Raw genomic sequence first — 23,945 nt, forward strand, 5'->3', positions numbered from 1 at the left:
ATAAAGAAAAAGAGGCTTGACATCCTTCAGTGAAGATTCCGTCATCAGTGTTTTGCAGGAATCAGAAAGATTTGTCGCTGCAGTACTTTTTTTGTTTCTATACAGACGCACAATGTCCTCCAGTTTATTGATCACCATGACCTGTGCCTTCTCCGTAGGAGCTATACCGTTTTCTTTTTTATTATTATTTCTTTTTTAAAATTATGGAAATGACCACAGTTGTTTTTAATGGTGCGTTCATTCGTCCTTGTTAAAGACCGTGAGTGATGCTGTATTATTATTTTTTTTTTTGGACATACAGACTTGCTAAGGTGATAAAGATTGTATTGTAAGTACAGAGCTTATAGGAAGCTAGACACCTTTGAAAATCATCAAAGCCTGAGCCTGGGGTTTAAACATTTTCCATTGATTATACAGCAAAGGACTTTAAGTTTAAATGTAAAATTCTTAAAAAATTAAAGCGGCGGTTTGTAATTTTTCATGGTGCTGCCTGTGAGGGAAATTATAACTGCAATGAAAACATTAGCAAGACTTCGTGTCATACCGTAAACAACCCCCACCCCTGTGCTGAAACTATATATACACCTATTGGGTTTTCTTTTTCTGTGTAAACCTCCTAGGTAATAGTGGTCATCTGAGATGATCGTTTTTTGAGGGTGGGGGCGGGGCTAAAGCCAGAAATCTCTGGGTCAGAAAAGTGTAAGCTTAAAATAATTAATCTAGCCAAATCTGTTGCATAATAATCTCACACATTTTGTCTAAGGTATCTTTGAAATCGTTTTCATTTGTGTGATTATTACAGATATAGAGGCACTTTTCAACACGACAAACTTGACCTTTAATGTAAAAAAGTAATAATAATAATAATGATGTAAGTAATTGATGATGTACCAGGACAGGTATGAAACACCTGATACACTCCGACGACGTGGTACAGTATCACCAGTGCGCACGTCTGTGCCTTACACACGTTAGGAAGGAACCAGAAGGAAGAGAAACGTGGATGTATCTGAGGTTTGCTTTAGAAAACAGTGTTAAAATTCTGCCACTTAAACCGTTTGACTGAGTGCCAGATTGGAAAATCTGAACCGAACCTCATAAAAGGGTGTCTACGTTTTCCATAAGCATTGTACAGATTGTACTGCACTTTTTACAAGATGTTTTATTATATTCCAAATACTTAAGTCATGATATTACCGGAACTTGTAGAGCTGGATTTTTGTTTTGTTTTTTTTCTGAGTAAATGAAGAAATGACCTCCAAGGTTTTTGAAGGAGGCTAGGAATGAACAATTCTTTATTGCCTTTATGATAAAACCAGAAAACATTTATTCTGAAAGTGATTTTGTACATTGGAATAAATAAAGGAAAGATTTAAAAATAAATAAATAAGCAAGTGGTTTGTAATTTATTGAACTTCAGACGATGGGAGACTTCATATTTTATCCTTTCTTTCTTTTCTTGACAAACTGCAGTATGGAAATAATAATGCGACATGTTGTGATTCGGTACGTTTTTACGTTTTTTATTGTGATGTTGAACAGAATGCTATTACAGGTCAAGTGATTTAACCCATGACACACAGTACGCTGTGTTAAACGTTATTATTTGAGGGGAAATTTGAACAGCTGTGGAAATCTTATGACTGAAAAATGGAAAGCGAATACTTCAGTTGAGAAGAGCGTGTGGATTTTTTCCACTTCCCTCAGAGCTCCGTTCTTCCTTGATTTATACTATGATGATGAATGAGATGATTAGTGTAATTATTAGCATGTTATTTAAAAAAAAAAATTATAATAATCTGCTGTTGTTTGTGCTTTTCTTACTTAATTACCTCCCCAACAGAGTTTTTTTAGAGGTGTTTGGCAAACATGCCAGCCACTGAGCCACGGTGCCCCAACATCCTACTTTCAGTCACTTCCTTTTAGTTTTCACTAATCATAGTTGCAGGACACGTCCCAGAAGACTTCATTTAACTTTAGTGATGTAATATTTACAGTAAGCCTCGAGGCTGTGTATTTGAAAGAAATACAGTTTGTTCTCTTTTTTTATTATTAATTATGCTTGTGTGTTTTGAGATGAAATTGTGAAAGTGTGGAACAGCAGAACACCATTTAGTGCCAGAGAATGAGCACTTTCTCTTTCTGTCTGTCTCTCTCTGTCTGTCTGTCTCTCTTTCTGTCCCTCTCTCTCTCTCTGTCTGTCTCTCTCTCTGTCTCTCTGTCTGTCTGTCTGTCTCTCTCTTTCTGTCTGTCTGTCTCTCTCTTTCTGTCTGTCTGTCTCTCTTTCTGTCCCTCTCTCTCTCTCTCTGTCTGTCTCTCTCTCTGTCTCTGTCTCTGTCTCTCTGCAGGCAGGTTTAGAGAAGTGAGAAGTTGTGGCAGCCTATTTCTGGTCTGTATTTACAAGAAAAGAGAAGAGAAGAAGCATGTTAATGCTTAATCTATTCCTGTATTGGATGTGATGTAAAATAAGAGAATTTATATTTATTTAAAAGAATAAATGCTTCTGGGTTTTTTTTTTTTGAATGGAGGTTAGACCTCAGGGCTATATTTCACTTGACTTGTTAAATAACAGTGTATTTTATAAAGGGCTTCTTTATGAGTCGAGTAGAACAGTACGTGTTTATAGGCAGAACCTAAAGGGCTGTGATGAAAAATACGCCATTTTGTGCTTCATCATTCAGGAAAATTCTTCAGTTTTGGTAAAAAATAAGTGTAAACAGATTCATTTCATGAACAGTAACTTTCCAAGATGAATCAGTTCAATGTAAAATTATATTTAGACTTTATGAATATACTGAGGGGGGAGGGGGGGGGGGGATGGATGCACGGTGGCTTAGTGGTTTGATTCCAACCTCCGTCTTGTGTGCATGAAGTTTGCATGTTCTCCCCATGCTTCTGTGGTTTCCTCTGGGTACTCCAGTTTCCTCACACATTCTAAAGACATGCATGTAGGTTGATTGGCATTTCCAAATTGTCCGTAGTGTGTGAATGGATATGCGATTGTGCCCTGTGATGGGTTGGCACTCCGTCCAGGGTGTCCTCAGCCATGTACCCCAAGATCCCTGGGATAGGCTCCAGGCTCCCTGTGTAGGATAAGCGGTATGGAAAATGGATGGGTGGAGGGATGGATGGAATATACCAGATTTTGATACTTTTTGAAAATGTAAGCAAGAAGGTCACAACCAGGGGCGAAATGGAGTTGACTACACAAGGCGTCTAAGTTTTAAGTATTGTAAGGGGCCAGAAATGAAAAAAAGAAAGCTTGCATTTTCAAGAGAGAAGAATGAGGCCTACAGAAAGTAAACTGGCACAAGACGGAGAAATCTAATTTTTTGTTTGTAGTCCTTTAACTAAAAACAAACAAACAAAAAACAACTACATATCCCATGGATCAGCGCGGGTGTGGCCAAATCAGAGGCTGTTCATTCATCCGGGAATCTCGCCTGTCAAGTTCCTGGTGTGCCGCCTAACTGACTGACGCAGATGATGTTCATTTCTGTAAAAACAACAACAACCCGATTAACATTAAAGGAAATGTTTACTTCCTGTAACAGACACTCTAGTTAATGTTAGCTGCACGCTACCGCCAGCTTAGCCTGATTAAAAAAAAGGGACGTTTTTAGTTTAAACCATGATTTAACCTGAGTCCCGCCAGGGCCATGTGTGTGTGGAGTTTGCATGTTCTCCCCGTGCTGCAGGGGTTTCCTCCGGGTACTCTGGTTTCCTCCCCCAGTCCAAAGACATGCATGGTAGGCTGATTGGCGTGTCTAAAGTGTCCGTAGTGTATGAATGGGTGTGTGAGTGTGTATGTGATTGTGCCCTGCGATGGACTGGCAACCTGTCCAGGGTGTACCCCGCCTTGTGCCCGATGCTCCCTGGGATAGTTCCCCGTGACCCTGAAAAGGAGTAAGCGGTAGAAGATGGATGGATGATTTAACATATTTAGTTATAAACCTGTTGCTATGTGAACATTTTAAACGTCTTTAAAATCTTTAACAGACGATAAATATCTAGAAACAAAACTGCAGGTGTGAAAGAAAAAAAAAATGCCTGAAATGGACATGGGTGGGAAGCTACTTCCGGTATTGAGATGACGCGGGACCGACTCGGCGTGTGATTGGCTGTTTGAGAAACGTCACTGATGATGACATTCACGATTATTTCCTCTTTCCCGGAGATAAACTTAGTAAGCCAATAAAGTATGTACGCCGTTTATTCAGCTTAGTCTTTTTTTATTTTTATTTACATTGTTGTCTGAAATGAGTTAAAAGTAGCAATTTGTCGGTTTTTACCACCGTAAGGGAAGTTATTAATTTAAAAAAACCAAAAAGTTTGATACACTTGTTTGTGACGCATCATGTCGTCGAGTTCATCTTCATGCATTGACTATGAGTCGATTCCAGCCATCGCTCTGAACTACAGCGTGAGAAAAAGACTGGCTTTGTATTTAAACCCCACGAACACGGTGGCAGCAGACTGGACCGAAATCGCCGAGAAAATGGAGTTCACCTACCTGGAGATTAAAAACTACGAGAAGAGAGAGAATCCCACCCGGAAGCTGCTGGAGGAATGGCAGACCCGAGCTGGGGCCACGGTGGGCAAACTGCTGTCCTTCCTGGAGCAGGCAGAGAGGAAAGACATCATCTTAGACCTGCAGCAACTTATAGGTCAACTTTTACTTACTTTTATTCATGCATAGGACTACAATTCATAAATACAAAGTCTCGTAGTTTTATGACGTAAAAAAAACCCCATATACACTATATAAAAATATGTACACACATATATCCTGAATCAACAGATTCAATGATTCACATACTGTTCAGGATAGTCATTTGTTTACAAATAAATCACAATGATTGTGATATGCAAATTTGATTTGACCATTTTATTAGGAACATCCACACACATTCATGCCATTATCCAGTCATCCAGTGCAATGCATTAAATAGTGCACAACTTCATGTTAACATTGACTACGTTTATATTTCGATTTCATTGGAACTCATTCATCTTAATTCTTTCGTATTTATTTTGTCGATATTCTAATAAGTATCGAGTCACGCCGGTAAACGCAGCAGTCCGATTCAGATTTAAAGTGCACCTGTTATGGTTTTGAAACGTGCCTAATTTTGCTTTAAAGGTCTCATACGAGAGATTCACGTGCATCCGAGGTCTAAAAACACTTTAATGTGCTCGTAATTTAAACTGCAGCATTGTATTTCCCCCCCAGGGTCACAAACGACTCGTTAAAGTATTCGTTCTAAATGCCTCCTTTCAGAGAGCATACTCTGCTCTGATTGGTTAGATGTCTCAGTCTGTTGTGATTGGTCTACCGCTGTCAGCAAGCAACCGATGAAGACCAGAGGCGGGGCTTTTTGTTACAAATCTACGTAGGTTAGTACAGGAAGTAAAGTCTGGAATCACTAACGACTCGTTTCAGCTGTTCAGAATCGGTTCCTTTTTTTTGGGAGTCGATAACTCCATTTGTTGTGCGCTTAGAGTTTTGAAACTTTGCAGATGTTTTTACATTCACAAACAGCTCTATAACATACTACATGAAAGGTAATATTCAAAAAATCATAATAGGTGCACTTTAAAACGATTTCCCGATTCCGCAAATTCCGATTCTCAGCCCTGGAACACGCCCGTTTTAATCGGAAATTTGTTGCATGTAAACACCGTATTCAGAAAATCCACTGAAAGGAGATGCATGCGCACGATTGGTGCACAAGGAATTGTGGGTGCTAACATACGCTTAGGTGTAGGCTAGGTAACCCGGGCGTACTTGGGACAATGGTGTATACAGGAAAATTCCGAACATTATTCCGTATTCGGAATATGGCTGCAATGCGAACGTAGACCTTAAATGGAATTTGATGTGCACGTAAACATAGCCGTTCACGTCAGACGTCAGAGCAAGGAACATGTGACCTTTTTGGTGCCAGACGTGGCTGGTTCGAGTGGTTCAGAATGCGCCGGTGTTTCTCGCTCGGATTCTCTGGGATCTTGACGTGGCAGCCATGTTAACGAGTGCTAATTTCTGTCTCAACAGCATAATAAAGATACGTCTTCGTTTTTGTGTGCAGATGACGACTGCAGGAAGTATTTAGAGAGGCAAAAGGAGCTTCCTGTTCAGGTGCCCGAGGTGGACAGCGGGCACCAGGATCGAGGCATCACCGTCAATGATGGTGTGGAATTTCAGCACAGTTCTGTGATTTTATTTATTTGTTTGTTTGTTTGTTTATTTTAGGTTTAGTTGGATGTCAGCAGACTTCACTGGACACCGGACTGTGTAGGACTTAGATAGTGGTTTCCTCTGATAAAACACTCTTATGATCAATTTTGGGAGAAGACTCGGTGGGAAATAATCCAGTTCAAATATTGTGATAGAAATTGTGTATTGTGTCCTGGTCTCCTGTTCAGGTCACATGCCGGAGATGTTCGACGCTTTCATTTGCTACTGCCAGAACGACTTCCAGTTTGTCCATGAGATGATCAGACAGCTGGAGCAGACCGACTACAACCTGAAGCTGTGCGTGTTTGACCGTGACGTCCTGCCCGGGACGTGTGTGTGGACCATCACCAGCGAGCTCATCGAGATAAGGCAAGGCTCCGATGCTTACGAGGCTTGGCTTCATCTCCAGGCTCTAGACTTTGAACTCGTTTGGTTGATGGTTAATGACTTTAGTAAAAATGGATGAGACGTGATGAGATCCTGACGGTTTGTTTTTTAGGTGCAAGAGGATGGTGGTCGTCATTTCTGATGATTACCTGGACAGCGATGCTTGTGACTTCCAGACTAAATTCGCCCTCAGTCTTTGCCCAGGTCTGTTTATAAATATCACTTTTGTCTGATTGTTGATGTGTTTTGAAATAAACACACACTGAGACACCGCTGCTACAGTTTATTCACCTATAGGCCTTTGCAGCATTTTTTATCTCACACTCTTAAGTATTTTTCTTTAAAATAGAAATATATGGGCCTCATGATAACTTCCTATGGCCACTTACCAATTCCTGCCATGCTTTGATGTGGTGTTTTGACCTTTCTACACAGGGGCTCGGACCAAACGGCTGATTCCTGTGGTCTACAAGCCCATGAAGAAGCCCTTTCCCAGTATTCTGCGTTTCCTGACCGTGTGTGACTACACCAGGCCGTGTACACAGTCCTGGTTCTGGGTTCGACTGGCCAAAGCCCTTTCCCTTCCCTGAACACGGGTACATCCATCTCGCGGAGTGACGCGACTGTCATTAATGTTTACATGCACTGCTGCACGTCCTGATCATTTCTGGTTTCAGTTATTACACAATTAATAATCCGTTTCAGTAATAATAATAATAATCAGTACATGCTGAGCCTGGTTCTTTTGCTGCAAAAGTCACAGCTGTTGCCAAATTGATGCCTTATTTTAGAGTTATGTTGTTATTGCAAAAAATTATGTTCAGTTCAACTAAATGGTCGATATACGGTCGTGAAAAAATAAGTACACCCCATGAAAATTGTTGGCTTATTTGATGTATTTGGACAAGCAAACGTTTGATCATCTTTGAAACAGCGCCTGTTAATGAAGTTGATATGCTTGAACAAAAACGGGAAAATTTGCTTTTTCAATCATTTATTCAACAGAAATATCAATAGATATAGTGAGATTCTTCTGTAGGAAAAGTAAGTACACACTTGGCCTCAGAAGCTAGTACTGCCCCCTTTAGCAGAATTAACCACTTGTAGGCGTTTTGCATAACTGTCCACCAGGCTTGCTGGGATTTTTGACCACTCTTCCATGCGATATTCTTTGCTCCGACCCACAACATTTCAATGGGATTCAAATCCTAGGCCATTTCATAACCCGCCATTCCTTGGTGGATTTACTAGTGTGCTTAGGATCATTATCCTGTTGAAAGGTCCACTTTCGGTTCAACTTTCAGACAGATGGCCTCACATTATCTCAAGCACTCTTTGATATGATGCAGAATTCATAGTTGAATCAATAAATGCAAGCTGTTCAGTCCCTGAGGCAGCGAAGCAACCCCAGACCATAACATTTCCACCACCGTGCTTCACAGTCGGTATGAGGGGCTTCTCCTGAAAAGCTGTCTTTTCTCTGTGCAAAACATATCTGCTGTTACTGTGGCCAAACAACTCTATCTTCGATCCATCTGTCCAGAGAACATTATTCCAAAAGGTCACATTTGTACAATCTCTTTCTGATTGTAGAAGCATGCACTTTGACACCAACAGTTGCAAGATTTACTAGCAGATCCTGTGATGGAATGTTGGGGTTCTTGGAGACTTCTTTTTGCATCAGACGGTCTGCTCTTGGGCTGAATTTGCCGGGATGGCCAGTCGTTTGAAATCTGCGTCATTTGTAGATAATTTTCCCTTACCGTTGAATGATGCATTTCAAATAATTTAGAGATCTTTTTAAATCCCTTGCCAGACTCATAGGCATCCACAACCATTTTTTCTGAAGGCCTTAAAGAACCCTTTAGATCTTGGCATGATGACACGACACACAAATATTTTGAGCATTAAACACATATGGATAGTGCATTTGTGGTCAAAAGTATGTGGACACCTATACGAGCTTGTCGGACATCCCAATCCCCAAACCACAGACGTTAATCCGGTGTCCTGTAGAAAGTCACTCAGCTCTTCAGTACGACCCATTCTGCTGCCAATCATTAGGAGGGGCGTCCACATACTTTTGGTGATTTTATGTTGAGTGCAATGCAATGTTTCGTTTGTTTGACTTGACTTGAGGGAAGAAATGGGGGAAAATAGCTTCAGATTCTACTACAAATATGTATGAGATAATGTATTAGTATATTATATTTTTACAGCATATTTAAACTTCAAATATTATTCCTTCAGCATTAGACAATTGTATTGTATTTTTCTCCACACATCAGTAAGAATGTGAAATATGATTTCTGGAAAATACCAGGTTACGGAATACTTGTCCAACATCCCTGCCAGAGTATGAGTGTAAAACTTCCTAAATGTTTCATAGTGATAAATAGCAGAAAATATGGTGCTTCATTACAAAATTTGACTCGGCACTGATTTATGGTTTATGCATTATTTATAAGAATCTGTATGATTTCAGAACTTTTTTTTTGCTTCTCACATTTTTTTAATGGCTTTTTGGCAGCTGCATGTTGTTACAGTGATATTTCACACGGTTTTAGTCAAAGACTTTCATCTGTTACTTGTACTGCGCGATGCTTATTACTTCTCACTGGATCTTTTTCATTTTCATGATTTCTCATGAATCGATGTGAATCAATGTACCCAAAGATCACTGCACGTCCCAGGCTCAGAAAACTATCATTAATATTGACAATCATGCATTTCACACTAAGATACTATATTATTGTATGGAAAATAAATAAGAAATTAAATGACTTTTCTTCTTGTCTTTCAGCGCTGATACAAAGAATGTGCGTGATTATCAGTGTACTCTGGCAAAGCTCTGTTTTATTTTTTGGGTTTTTTTTTTTTAACTTTACATCCATAAGAAATATTTTATGGATTTTGTACTCTGTGTAACTGGATCCTTTCTTAATAAATAAGTGTTGTACAAACAGGTGTTCATCATGAAATTATTACTACTGGCTGAGTCTCACATGAATAACATAAGCACACAGACTTTAAAATAAAGATGATTACAGTAAATTGTTGTTAATATTGCACACTATATATCGGTTAAAGTACTACTGCAGTGATTTTGCTGAATTGTGTTCGCAGGCAAGTGTTATAGCATCATAAAACATACGGGCCAATCAGATTCCAGTATGCAAATATAGGCCACGTAACACGTAGTTTAGAGGCGAAAGAGGCGGGTGCGCGTAGGATTTCTAATTCGCATATTCACAGAATTTTGATTTACTAATGAAAGTAATAGTATAGACACTAACGTAACTTTTTTTTCTGTCGTCTAAAAAAAGCTATTTATTCTTTCATTTAGGAAATGATTCCAGATCGAAGGAGCATCAAACCCTTGAATATCAGCTGATCCCTATACCCGTCTGGTATTGTTATCTTTAAAAACGATTACGCTTCAAAATTTTATTAATCGAAGCAATACACAGTGTCACAAAGTGTAAATTGTTCTTTTTTTTTTTTTTTTTAATCCTAACAATAGAAAAAATGTCCAACTCTCTTTATATGTAAACATTTCTGGAAGAAATTTTTAACAAAGTCAAACCTAACACGATTTTAGAGTTTTTAAGAAAAATAAGGTTTTAAAAACCTTATATAGAGTCCGTTAGACATTTCTCGCCATGAAAGTAGCCATAGAAGCTGGCATGGCGTTAAAACACAAACACAAAAATACATTAATTTTTCCAAATCCAATTCCAACTCGCAATATGTTTTCCCCAGTATCCCATCCACAATTTTTTGCTGGTATCTTTTTTTTTTTTCCTTCTCTCACCCTGGTATATCAGATCCATCTTCTCTCATCCTGGATATCAGATCCATGCCATCTCTAATAAAAACAACCACTTTTTTTTTTTTTTTTTTTTTTTTTTTTTTTTTAAAGAATATTACACTATTATTACACTACTGGGGCAGTGGTGGATTGGTGGTTAAGGCTCTGGGTTACTGAGCGGAAGGTCGGGGGTTCAAGCCTCAGCACTGCCAAGCTGCCACTGTTGGGCCCTTGAGCAAGGCCCTTAACGCTCTCTGCTCCAGGGGGCGCTGTATCACGGCTGACCCTGCGCTCTGACCCCAACCTCCTAAGATGCTGGGATATGCGAAGAAAACAATTTCACTGTGCTGTAATGTATACGTGACCAATAAAGACTCATTACCATTATATTTGTAATATTCAGTAATTTAATTACATTTAATCTGGAACCCAGGCTGTCAAATGGACGATGGTGATGCTACTGTATGTATAATATACAAAAATTTCTTATCTTCATATCTAGGGCTGATTCAGAATTACCAATTCATGTTTGGGAGGTGGAAGGAAACCGGAGAACCCGGAGTAATCCCATGTCAAATCCACCTGTGTGCAGTTCACATGATGCTGCTGTTTGTTTAGGTAAGTTCTTTAAGCAACTCTGGGTTCTTCCAGAAACAGCTACTGTATATCCGTGTATTGAGGTCATGTGCGCACACAGGTTGATACCATTGATCTAATCATGTGACTTTTGATGCCAACTTGCTACACTTAGGCGTGAATACTTATGCAAGCACTACTTTTACTAAATAATTTTAAAGACTATATTGATTTTTTCCCCTGCACGACCGGTTATTCTGTGTAGATTCATTACATATAATCCAAGTTAAGTCCATTTCTGATACAGAATGGTCAAGGCCAAAGAGGGTGAATACTTGCCAACGCAAAGCCCTGTTTAAGATTCTGTACAGATCATATATCAAGATCTGTGCAGCTAAGGAGTTAAGGAGAAAATGTGATATAGTACTTATGAACGTTTTCTTTGGATTATTTCTGACTATTTGTCGCTGTATTGTTGGGAATTAAAAAGCAGTGTGTAAGCAGTTTGGTCCAGTTTAACCCCTTTGTAATATTTGCTTACTGCAAAAGATGAGGTGATAATGTGTTTATAGCAAAACATTTTTGCCCTTCTCAGGTTTTTCTTTGATATTCTACATCGAGGTAAATAAAGACGTGTGAGAAGGAAATAAAGGTGCTGCTCTTGTGCTCCATGGTGGTACCAGGAGCATATTTATTCCCTCACATAACAAAAAGAGTGCTTGCACACGCTTACCTTTACAGATGTCTACAACATGGCAAATTGTCTGTCTTAAGATATTAATAGTGAAATGAGAACACGATACATTTGAATGTGAAATGAATGTAAAATTTCCTTCCACTTGGCTTTGCGGATATTTCTGCTTCATGCCTTTGTTTCTGGATATCGGTTCTCACACTTGACAGCACTCACAACACTCTCCCTAAACACTAACACTTTCCTAACCTGTTCTGTTCAGCTCTGTGAAAGATCAATATTTTCCTCATGTGCTCTCAAACAATGCATCTATGCTCTGTACCGTTTATCCTACACAGGGTCGTGGGGAGCCTGGAACCTATTCCAGGGAACTCGGGTAACAAGGACACCCCGGACGAGGTGCCAACACATCGCAGGGAACAATCACACAAACATTCACACACTACGGACAATTTAGACATGCTAATGAGCCTACAGCGCATGTCTTTGGATTGGGGGAGGAAACCGGCGTACCCAGAGGAAACCCCCGAAGCACGAGAAGAACATCGAACCCCAATCCTGGTAGAGAGAGAGTTTAAGACTGGTTAAATGTTTCATGCCTTGAAGTAGGAGTAACAAAGCAAACATGCTAGCATACCCTAATGAGGAGCATTCGAGTTACTTAACTAGAGCATGCCAATGAGAGTGCAGGGAAAATTTTGATCTGGTGTGGCATGGTGGTGCTTTAGGTAGTGTTGCTGCATAACACCTCCGGGGTGTCCTGTTCTGACTCCGGTTACTATCTGTGTGGAATTTCGCAGTGTCTGTGTGGGTTTCCTCTGGGTTCTCAGGTTTCCCCCTCTTCCCCCCCCTCCCCCTCAAAAACACGCTGGTAGGTGGATCAAGTATGCTAAATTTCCCCTTGGCTGAAAAACACAGGGGACTGCAACCTTCTGCACTCAACCATATACAGTCATGCTCATAAATTTACATACCCCTTGCAGAATCTGAAAAATGCTAATAATTTAAAATATAATAATAGGGGTAATAAAAATTGCAATTTGTTTTTTATTTAGTCCTGTCCTGAATAAGCTATTTCACCTGACAGATGTTTACATTATAGTCCAACAGACACAATAATAACTGAATTTACACAAATGAACCAGTTCAAAAGTTTACACACGCTCGATTCTTAATCCTGTGTGTCGTCACCTGGATGATCAACGACATGATGTTTTGTGATAGTTCTTCACGAGTCCCTTGTTTGTCCTGAGCAGTTAAACTGCCCACTGTTCTTCAGAAAAATCCTCCAGGTCCTGCACATTCTTTACTTTTCCAGCATCTTCTGCATATTTGACCCCTTTCCAACAGCGGCTATATGAGATCTGTTGAGATCCATCTTTTCACACCGAGGACGACTGAGGGACTCGTCTCATACACGACTATTACAAAAGGTGCAAACATTCACTGATGAACAAGAAGGCAACACGATACATTACGAGCCGGGGGGTGTAAACTTTTGAACAGGATGATCCGTGTAAAGTGTTATTATTTTGTCTTCTGGGAAACATGTTAATATCTTATGTAGCTTCTGAAGTGTGGTACTAAACAGAATATTAAATGTAATATTTGCATGCATATTTTCTCTGTAGTAATGCGTTAACATATTCAAAATATTTTTCTTTCTTTTTATCCCCCCAGTAGGATCTTATGGATCTTATGCAATATTAAACACAAAGCCACTGGATCAGTATAATGTCTTGCTCTCATACATTTAAAAAATAATTACACTGTCAGTACGTGTGCAGATGCGTTTTTGCCATGCACAGGCATTCAGGAAGAAGAGAAGCTGATGCAAGTCATGGCTCTCATTTGCACGGTAAAAGAAAAGAGAACGAGGATGAAAGGCCCTGCTGGGAACAAACACGGTGGAAAACCGCTAACAGTTGCCTATGCAAAACAGCTGGCCTGGCCACAGAGGACTCGAAATACATCGACTTCCTCTTGCACACATGCAGCTGAACTGCAGTGAACTGCACTGTGTGTCATTACAAATATAGAAACCGTTTAACACACTGAAATGTGAGATTTGGATTCAGACCTTTTCAAATTTGTAGAAATATTAGTCTTAAAACAAAGCAGCTGGTGAGTTCTCAGATCTGATTGGTTCGAAGTTGTTGATTAATTTTCTATAACAAGAGCTCTGATATTCATTCTGGCTACACTACTACTACTACTAATCCATCCATTTTCTATACTGCTTATACTTCAGGGTCACAGGGAACCTGGAGCCAATCCCAGGGAGCATCGGGCACACAAGCGGGGTGCCAGTCCATCGCAGGGCATAATCACATACATATTGGTAGGCCAGTCAGCCTACTTTGGACTGGGGGAGAAAACCAGAGTACACGGGGGAAACCCCTGCAGGGGAGAACATGCAAACTCCACACACATAGGGCAGCGGCAGGAATCGAACCCCCAACCCTGGTGGTGTGAGGCGAACTATTACTACTATGACTATTACTACTACTACTACTACTACTACTAAATTAGAAAATATGTTGTTGTTAATATGAACATTTTCTGTGAGGAGACATGCATTTAAAATGTATGGAAGGAGTCTCCAGTGTCAGCACTGTATAACAGTTAGGGTAAAACTTCAAGATGTACTGTAATAGGAAAATAATCAACTTCTGGCTGGTAACAGTGACTCGGGCTGCATCACACGGCCCTGTTGTAAATGATTTTTTTTCTTACAACAGCACCTGAGTGTTTTATTCCTTATGTATTCACTTTATATCTACAAATGTGTCACTATATGCACACATAAATATAGTGTATAGATAAAGTATATTCGCATCTATTCTACTTATAAGGAAATATATTGACTTTAGGCTCAAGAGCTGTCTCGGTATTTAAGCCACAAGATGGCGGCAAACAATTCGGCCTAAGTTCATCAGCAGCGGTTAAAAATCTTTGCTAGAAACCATAGGGTCATGAGTTTATATCCCAGCACTGACCTAAAGCCACTGTTTGGTTCTTTACCCTCAACTGCTCAGCTCTGCGCTTGGGTTGAATTCTGCCTCACTTGGATTAAAGAGTCTTCCAGTATATCTGGCAAAGTCCACACATTTTAGGACCGTTTCTGTAAAAAGGTCAGGACAAACATATTTAACATTCAAACAAAGCAGAAAGGACTAAATAATAATAATAATAATAATAATAATAATAATAAGAGAAGAAGAAGAAGAAGAAGAAGAAGAAGAAGAAGATTAATAAGAATAATAAGAATAAGGAGAATAAGAAGAAGATTAAGAATAAGAAGAATAATAAGGATAAGAATAATAAGAATAATAAGAATAATAAGATAAGAAGAAGAAGAAGAAGAAGATAAGAATAAGAATAAGAAAAATAATAAGAATAAGAATAATAAGATGAGAATAAGAATAAGAAGCTTTAATAAGAATAAGAATAGGAATAAGAAGATTAGAAGAATAATAAGAATAAGAATGAGAATAAGAAGAATAAGAAATAGAAATAACCTAGATTCAGTGTACCACATGGCATTCAGCTTTTAACTCTGCATCTTTAACAAGTTTCCAAAATACATAAGGAAGGAAAATCATGACAACAGGTGTGTGTTGTGCCCTGAGTCATTGTTACCAGCTCGAAGTTGATTCTTTTCCTATAACAGTACATCCTGAAGTGTTACACAGTATCTGACACTGGAGACTCCTTCCATGATTCCATGAAATTTAAATAAAATGTCTCCACACAGAAAGTTTCACATTAGTGATAGAGCGTAGACGTCAACTGGCAGAAGATGCAGTGCTTTTCCTGAGAAATACTGTACCTTTCAAATTCATCTTACTGTAGAGTTAGTTATATTTTACTGTATTACTTTTTTTGAATAATCTTCTGTGAATACACGAATGAATAATAAACAGTACGTGTGTAATCTCAGTGAAGGGTCGTGTAAAATGTCTGGGAAGACTAAAATAGTAAATTGAAAAAATGTTCCCAACTAAAATTGAACAAAATATAGAAATACACAAAATAACCCACATTCATGATTACAAGATTTGTCCCAAAGATGGATTTTTTAACTTTCAAAAGACATAAGACCTTGAAAATGGATGATATGATAATAATAAATAATAAAATACATAAAAAATAAATAATACATTTTTAAAGACTTTTTGTTTAGTATTAATAAATATATTAGCGAAAATAAAACGCCTATAGTCTATATCACATATATTTTGTTTACTCTTTTAATTGGTTTGAATTCTGTTTTATATTTCTTGTACAGCACTTTGGTTTCAACATCTGTTGTTTTAAATGTGCTTTATAAATCAATAAACTAAACAAAGCATAAACATAATAGCGTTAAAATAATGCCGTAAATGATGCGCCCCTTCTGGTCTACGTCTTCTTAACTGGAACTTAATTTCCGCCATGATGGGTGTTGCGATCACAAGAGCTTCTCTTGTATTGCTATGTAACACCTTTACACTTATCATACAATATCGTGCGAATTAATATTGAACAGAACAGCGTTCTTCGAATTTTTGTCCAATATTTAACCCATACTGGCTTCTTGTTCTTCTAACGAGTCTTAAAAGCTTTTTTCCTCACCCAATATGGCCGCCGTCTGTGTCCATCTGTGTCATACAACCCCCAAGATGGCTGCCATCCACGTCCGCTTTAGCTGTACCCACCAAACATGGCCGCCAACTGTGTCCGTATCTGTGTCGTCAACACCCAAGATGGCCGCCCACTGCTTCCGTCTCTGTTCCGCAGGAATGTGGAAGGCGGCGGCCGCGGCGCTAGTGCCAAACTTTGGGGAATGATAGCGGACGCTCTATGGGAGCCGCTGTTTGAGGGAAGTACCAGCGCTTGGACGGCCTGCGTTAGCAATTTATCGGTTTTCAGAAAGCCACCTGAGACTAGAGAGCTTGGATTCGGGCAGTATTTAAAATAGAAAATACGGCTTTCACACAACATTTAAGCCATGTCAGAGGACCTGAGTGCGCAACCCTGGTCCATTAACAAGGATGACTACGAACTACAGGAGGTCATTGGTAAGTGTCCTGGAAAAATGTACACACAATTTGTTTACACATTTAAGCTGAATACGCAGTTAACGTTAGATATTCGTACACGCTGTTTATTAAACATTTGTGCCTACGTGTGGAAATAGAGTTGAGGCATTTCACATGGTGTAAATCCCAAATGACTCGCTGCGTGACACATAGTGCACTACGTGTGGCGTGGAAGCCGTTATATCCTCCCCTATGTAGTGCATGTATAAAGGAAGTAGACCGCCGTTTAGGATTCGGCCATGGTTGTGACCAGGTAGCTTGCTAGCAAGGGAGCTAGCTACGGTTTAGGGGCCGTTTTGTTTGTTAAATAAAGGAAGTAACATTTTATTTATTTCTTTAACGTCGCACATAATGAGTGTATAGAGTGTGTGTGTGTGTCCGTGTCCATAACTGTAACTGAAATGATTTATCATGAAGCCAGGTTTCGGGTTGAACTAGCTAGGCGTGTTTAAACTGAGTTTGGGTATGATAGCTTAGCAAACAATGCTCATTCTCAGAGCAGGTGGGTTAATGGGTGTGTGTAGCTGTCAGCATTCATAGCTAACCACATTCTCAAGGAGAACTGACGGGGTGCTCATGTTGTCCAAGACAAGGCCAAAACGCCTTTACTAACTCTTTATTAACTCCCATGATTGAGCTCAGGCGTTTAGGGACAGGAAACCCACTCAGCATGTCCTACACTGAACCCTGTTCACTACACAGTGCACTAGTCTGAGCAGTTTTGTAGTTCTGAAGGTGTAGGAGACACTTGTCAGATCCCATAGTGCGCTGCTTCATGACCCACCACACATCATTAAGCATACAGAATACCCATAATGCACTTTGCAGTTTCTAGGGAATAAGGAGTAGGACTCAGGGAGTGGTGTAATGAAGTAGGGGACATCCAGGACCTGGGTTGAGCCCTACCCAAGTAGGAGAGTACCTGCTGTGAGATAATGCCAGAGAGAACTCGTTTCTCCTATGCGTCAAAGTATTGAATGTAACTGTAAACGGATAAAAAGTATGACATGTTGGTCTTTAATTAATGCAGAAATGTAAATACTGGCGCCGGTTGTGCGTTGAGAGTTCCAGGACTGCCAGAAAGCCACTTTCAGACCCTCAGGTATGATCCTCAACCCTCAATTTGTCCAATCTGAAATATTGTATTATACCATCATATAATATGGTACATATATATATACACTATCAGACCCTCAGGTGTGTGTGTGTGTGTATGTGTGTATATATGTATATACATACATATATGTATATATACATGTGTGTGTGTGTGTGTGTGTGTGTATATATATACACACACACACACACACACACATACATATGTATGTAAATATATACACATACATATGTGTGTAGGTGGGTAAATGAACAGACCCCTGATAATGAGGTTATCTTTAGGAACCATGTGGCCTGACAGCTCTGCAGTATCTATACAGTATGTGGCTCCTCTCCAGCTCACACACTCGAAGCTCAACTCATGTTTGTGAAGAGTTCGCTGCGGACCCACCGATACCTCTGAACTCTTCCTGATTATACACTCCACCTCCATGCTGACACACAGCCAGTGAGTTGAACTGCGTGTGAGAGCAGGACATTACCGTGACGCTCTTTCCTTCCTTAAACTGCATAAAAATGTTGCATTCAATGGCCAAGTTTTCTTAGACTCGACAGCTTCAGACCAATCTCTTCCAATACGGTGATTCGCTCCTGTTATAATGGATGACTGGAGTGGAACCTGACGTGGGCCTTCTCCGGTCGTAGCCCATCCGCCTGAAGGTTCGAGATGTTGTGCGTTCTGAGCTGCTATTCTGCGGTTGTAAAGAGTGGTGTACCCTGAGCTCGAACCAGTCTGCTGCTCGATGGCTTTTTTTTTTTCTTTTCCTCACAGTGCTCATCATGTTGTGCGGTAGATTCGTGAGATCGTGTGCAATACGGGTTTTTCCCTTGCGTGTCACCTAACTATCACCAAATGACCATTGTGTCGATTATAACGGGCGTGGCTAGATACATGTGGCATGCCATGTACACGTAATGTCATTACGATGGAAAAACATAACGGAAGCTGGCCTTCTGTCTTTTCTCAGCTTCAGAGTGGCTTGCTTTTCTCCCCGTAGGCAGCTCTCTGGTCTTCATGTTGGTTTATCCTTTTTAACAACAAATGCAGTGTTCACAAGTGAAACCTAGGACTCTAACCAGGAGTGTATACAATTTTGTACTTGGTCATTAAATTGTGTAATAAAAAAAACAGCAGTGGTCATTTTTAAAATTATATACAAATATTTAAAACAATTTTGTATTTCATAATTTGTATTAACACTAAACAGATGTATTATTATTTCTAAAGGTCGCCAGTAGGTGTTCCTACTACCAGTTGCCATAGTAACATTTATCAGTGGGCGGTGCAACTAGCATTCCAGTTTTGAGAACTAGCAACTAGCATTCCAGTTGTTGTGCCTAGTTGGACGTGAGGACATGAGGAAGAGCGTAGTGCTCACTTTTAAGCACGCTCAGCACAAACCATTGTTTTGGTTACTTCCCAGGTCGAGTGCTCTTGTTATTATTACGTTGATATTTCTATCTCCAAGAGCAGCGGGACTCGGCAGCGTCTCTCTCTCTCTCTCAGTCTCAGTGCTGCTGTACCAAATGAAATTGAAAGCTTTTGTTTGTTTGTTTATCATATTGACAGGCGGAGTGAAGCGGCCATGTGTTAGTCGTGCTTAGCAGTGATCATGATGTGATGTCTGTTTTTAAAGCGCTCGGGGGCGTTCCGTTATAGGAAAATAATCAACAACGGGTCGGTTTGATGCAGCCCTACATGAAACAAGTTACTGTTACCGCCCCGAAGTTGTAGACTGGCTGTACGTTTTATATTTATTAAAGAATGATGCACTGTCAGTGGTTCGCACGCTTGCGTGATACCTCCGGGGCTGGGGGTTCGAATCCTGCCTCCGCCCTGTGTGCACAGAGTTCGCATTTTCTCCCTGTGCGTCGGGGGTTTCCTCCGGGTACTCCGGTTTCCTCCCCAGTCCAAAGACACGCATTATAGGCTGATTGGCATGTATAATCGTCCGTAGTGTGTGGATGTTTGTGCGATTGTGCCCTGCAATGGATGGCATCCCATCCTGGGTGACCCCTGGGATAGACTCCAGGCTCCCTCATGATCGATGGATGGATGATGCATGAAACTTTTTATCCATTTATAGTTACATTTAACATTAGTTCCTTTATAACAGACTTAAACAGTCATTGTTACACAAGCTTCTTTCTCTTGAAGACAAAATAAGATGCAAATTGCCCAAACCGCAAAAGCCATCATCCCAAGGACTCTTACAACTGGAGACTCCTTCCAAAAAAAACTGTTAAACAATCATCTCCTTACAGAAAGCTTAACCCATACAACTGTTTTAAGTTGTTACTATAGAAACGATACCGTATCAGACCGAGGGTATTAGTATAGACCTGCGATTGGAGTTAGAGCCAGAACTAATGTCGGCGCCGCTGTTCCTGAAAATGACTCCACACCTTCTGACCAGTGGTGAAACTTCAGCGGGACTGTGGGATATGTAGCTAGCTGGTGCGATTAGGATCTGAATGCGATATGTCTCGCTGAGGTTGGGGAATGATGTGGGGATTGTGTGAGGCATGCAGAGGAGATGTAACAGAGGCTGCCTGATATCTGGAGCGACGAAAGCTGCAAGCGGGCATGAAGGAGGTCATTGAGCGCCGCTGCTGTGAGGTAGCATTGTCCTTCTCCGGCCACGTGGACTACACACAGCCGGGGCAAGAATACACACACACGCACACACACACATCTGAGGCTTAATTACTTTAGTTTTTACTTTTGGTGGTTTTCATCTTGAAATGCCCCTCATCCTTGTTCTTACAGTTACCTGGACACTGTAGATGCGCGATATAATGGTATACCGTGATAAGTCTTGGCTGATTGAGTCTTGGCTAATTCCCACCCACAGGCCAGGTCTCCCTGTCATATGGTGGCTAACATCCATCAAGGCTGAAGGCAAACACGTCTTTCCTCCGAGACACGTGAACCCAACCTCTTCAACTCTTTGAACTGCGTCATAGTGCAGCGTACTATGCTCGGGGGGAAAAGCACATACACGAGGTCACGGACGCCCACGACCGGCCAGGGAGAGAGAGAGACAGAAGGAGCCCCTCCCACCCAGAGGGCACGGCTAGTTTTGCTCTCTTGCAGCACATTGTTTGAAAATGTACCACGAGATCAGAAAAAACTGAGACCGCAAACATTTCACATCGTTTAGACAGGGATTAGAAATTAGAGGTTGACCGATTGATTGATAGTTTTTCCCGGTTGAGTCCGTTGCGACGGTGGCCTCTAGAGGCGAAATAAAAACTATCACTGACGTTTTTTGTTGTTAGTTGAATTGTTTTTTTTGTTTTTTTTTTAAATTAATTTTGGATATCTCTATTTTTATTTCGCCTCACACCTCCAGGGTCGGGGGTTCGATTCCCGCCACTACCCTGTGTGTGCGGAGTTTGCATGTTCTCCCCGTGCTGCGGGGGTTTCCTGCGGGTACTCCGGTTACCTCCTCCAGTCCAAAGACATGCATGGTAGGCTGATTGGCATGTCCAAAGTGTCCATAGTGTATGAATGGGTGTGTGAGATTGTGCCCTGCGATGGATTGGCACCCTGTCCAGGGTGTACCCCGCCTTGTGCCCGATGCTCCCTGGGATAGGCTCCAGGATCCCCGTGACCCAGTAGGATAAGCGGTAATAAAGATGAATGGACTGTTTGGTTCAGTTTGGATGTATAAATGCAGAAATGAAATGGGAATGATGTGTGGTTCACAGCATGTCATCGTTTTTGATTGGTTACTCATTTAATATTTGGACTAGAATGATTATCAAAAAAATGTTTGTTGTTTTTTTTGTTTGTTTTTTTAAATATTTCTGCAGCTTGTTTTTAATTAATTTTGTTTTCTATACTAATCAATATTCCATTGCGCACGTTTCACTGTTAGAGACGTTTACGTTCCGAGTAGCATGTCTTGTGTTTCATTGTGTGGTACCTGGGGATAAACAAGGGTTGCCAGATAAAACCAGTCCAAATAAAGAGCATTTGTAGAATCTTTCCAAGTTATTTATCTTATATCTTATAGGATAACGCTAAATAAAATGTACGTGTATATCCCATACAGAGCTGTTGCACATTATAATGTTGAGAACGGACTATAGAGGAGTGTGTATGAGAGGAGACCAGCTCACAAAGGGTTAGTGTAGTGTTTAATCTACAAATGCAATGAAGCTAATGTATGCAGAAAAGCCCACAACCTAATTTGCATACAAATAATTCAGACTTGGCAACGCTGAGCGGGGCACAACACAACGTCTCCTTTTTTTTGTATGTGTCTCGCTCTTTTGTTTACGTTCGCAGGCCAAAGCTAGCCGTGAGCTTGGGCTGTTGTTGTTGTGATATAGATATAAAATATCTATATCTCGTATATCTCCAAATCACTACAATTAAAATGCAAAGTGCAGAGTCAGTTCTCTGTCCTGAAGATTCCCCAGAGCTGAAACAAAACCCCCCAAAGCTACAGCTTTACCTCTGACACTGGAGACTCCTTCCATAAATGTTTAAAGTGCACCTATTATGGTTTTTCAAATATTACCTGTCATGTAGCGTGTTATAGAGCTGTTTGTGAATGTTAAAATCTGCAAAGTTTCAAAAATCAAAGAGCACAACAAATGGAGTTATTGACTCCCAAAAGAAGGAACCAATTCTGAACAGCTGAAACGAGTCGTTAGTGATTCCAGACTTTACTTCCTGTATGTAGGTATTTAACAAAAAACCCCGCCTCTGGTCTTCATCGGCTGCTGGCTGACAGCGGTAGACCAATCACAACAGACTGGGACGTCTGACCAATCAGAGCAGAGTATGCTCTCTGAAAGGAGGAGTTTAGAGTGAATCCTTTAGAACGGATCATTTAACGAGTCGTTTATGACACTGGGGGGAAAAAAGGTAATCCTGCAGTTTAAATTATGAGCACATTAAAGTGTTTTTTGTCCTTGGGGGGGACACTATTGTAAGAGCTGCTGTTATAATAAACGAATCAACACGTCCTGACCGGTCCGATTGAATGATTCAACAGCACTACGTTGTAAATAGTTTAAATTCTGGCCATTCTCCTCGAAGCTTTCACGTCAACAAGCCGCTTCTGCCTTTAGAGCTGCTCCTCGCTGGATGTTTTTAGTTTTTCGCACCATTCTGCGTGCTGAAAATTCCAGGATGAGATTTCTGAACTATGCAAACCCGGCATCAATCTGGCACCAACATCCACGCCACGATCAATGTCACCGAGATCACCCCCCCACCCCCCATTCTCACGTTTTAGTGTTTTCTCGTGATCGACTCGGTAGAGTAAAGCTTCAGCACAAAGTATCCAAACGTCCCAGCTGACCAGGACGATGAACACATCTGCAAGGAAATGCATCCATCTGAGGTGTAACCGAATAACGTCAGCTGGCTTTTCCATTCGTTCTTCTCCAACATGGTAACCCAGCAACATCATAGTCAAATATTTGAATTAGAAGCCATGAATCCAAAAAGGCCTCAATAAAACCGTGTTCCTCCAAAGCTGGTTTTTACCACAGCCAAAGGAAAAAAACAACCACCAAATAACCCCCGACTGTCCCGCTGTAACATGACGCTGAACACGAAGACTTTTGAACGAACAAGCCTTGGAATCGTCACGTGTAAGATTGAAGTGCTTTGCGCTGACTGTGTTTGACATTCGCTTAAGGCCATATCAGTCAAACAGGCGATAAGAGCTGCTTGATCTTTAAGCTGCAGTACTTGTTCTATTTCAATTCTTTCCTGTGGTTCTGCTGTTAAAAAGCTTCTTAACGACTCAGTCAGCACTTCAATACATGCCACCGGGCGTTTTTAATTTATAATGAACGGATTATATGGTGGTGACGTATATGTGCGCAAATATCTGACTAATTTGCCCAACTATTTGTGCAGCTTCAACACTTCAAGTAGTCTAGATTGAACTCATAGGGTTTTTTTTTGCGATTAGCTATTATTTTGATAATCAATTCATATGTATACATAATAATAATAATTATTTTTTAACACCTCCGCCACTGAGCGTTTTCAGGTTGTCCGGCCGTCCCAGA

At 40.5% G+C, this 23,945-nt stretch overlaps 2 protein-coding genes and 1 long non-coding RNA gene across 7 annotated transcripts in view; 2 read left to right on the top strand and 1 right to left on the bottom strand.

Moving 5' to 3' along the window:
- Window positions 1–777: 777 nt before the first annotated feature.
- LOC128599685 (uncharacterized) lies at window positions 778–4,614 on the bottom strand. The gene is made up of 3 exons (XR_008384464.1): window positions 4,514–4,614; window positions 3,642–3,896; window positions 778–3,496 (listed from the first exon to the last, which is right to left on the bottom strand). It is a non-coding gene; the product is annotated as an uncharacterized LOC128599685 (long non-coding RNA).
- On the top strand, window positions 4,069–10,540 carry myd88 (MYD88 innate immune signal transduction adaptor). 4 transcript variants are annotated; one of them, XM_053611567.1, is made up of 6 exons: window positions 4,083–4,667; window positions 6,090–6,191; window positions 6,427–6,607; window positions 6,738–6,829; window positions 7,061–7,221; window positions 9,972–10,540. In XM_053611567.1, the coding sequence occupies exons 1-5, from the start codon at window positions 4,358–4,360 to the stop codon at window positions 7,213–7,215; spliced, it is 840 nt and encodes a 279-aa protein (XP_053467542.1). In that variant the 5' UTR covers window positions 4,083–4,357; the 3' UTR covers window positions 7,216–7,221; window positions 9,972–10,540. The 4 variants fall into 4 exon arrangements, with proteins under 4 accessions (XP_053467543.1, XP_053467542.1, XP_053467541.1 ...); XM_053611566.1 differs by having other exon boundaries at window positions 4,085–4,667; window positions 9,429–10,540; XM_053611568.1 differs by having other exon boundaries at window positions 4,069–4,667; window positions 6,090–6,173; window positions 6,394–6,607; window positions 7,061–10,540.
- Window positions 10,541–16,457: 5,917 nt separating this feature from the next.
- Window positions 16,458–23,945, top strand: part of oxsr1b (oxidative stress responsive kinase 1b) — a 52,636-nt gene continuing 45,148 nt past the window's right edge. For both annotated transcript variants that reach the window (XM_053611563.1, XM_053611564.1), the window contains exon 1: window positions 16,458–16,769. In XM_053611563.1, the coding sequence (XP_053467538.1) occupies window positions 16,700–16,769 (70 nt within the window). In that variant the 5' untranslated portion in view covers window positions 16,458–16,699. The remainder of the gene's footprint in view (window positions 16,770–23,945) is intronic.

Source organism: Ictalurus furcatus, chromosome 23 (assembly GCF_023375685.1).
Source record: "Ictalurus furcatus strain D&B chromosome 23, Billie_1.0, whole genome shotgun sequence".
Taxonomy (NCBI): Eukaryota; Metazoa; Chordata; class Actinopteri; order Siluriformes; family Ictaluridae; genus Ictalurus; species Ictalurus furcatus.

Bases quoted from the DNA above. Each gene is read 5' to 3' on its own strand.
- myd88 (XM_053611568.1), top strand. From the start codon at position 4,358: ATGTCGTCGAGTTCATCTTCATGCATTGACTATGAGTCGATTCCAGCC. The intron at 6,608-6,737 runs GCAAGGCTCCGA...TTTGTTTTTTAG, and splicing joins AGCGAGCTCATCGAGATAAG to GTGCAAGAGGATGGTGGTCG. The intron at 6,830-7,060 runs GTCTGTTTATAA...CTTTCTACACAG, and splicing joins CGCCCTCAGTCTTTGCCCAG to GGGCTCGGACCAAACGGCTG.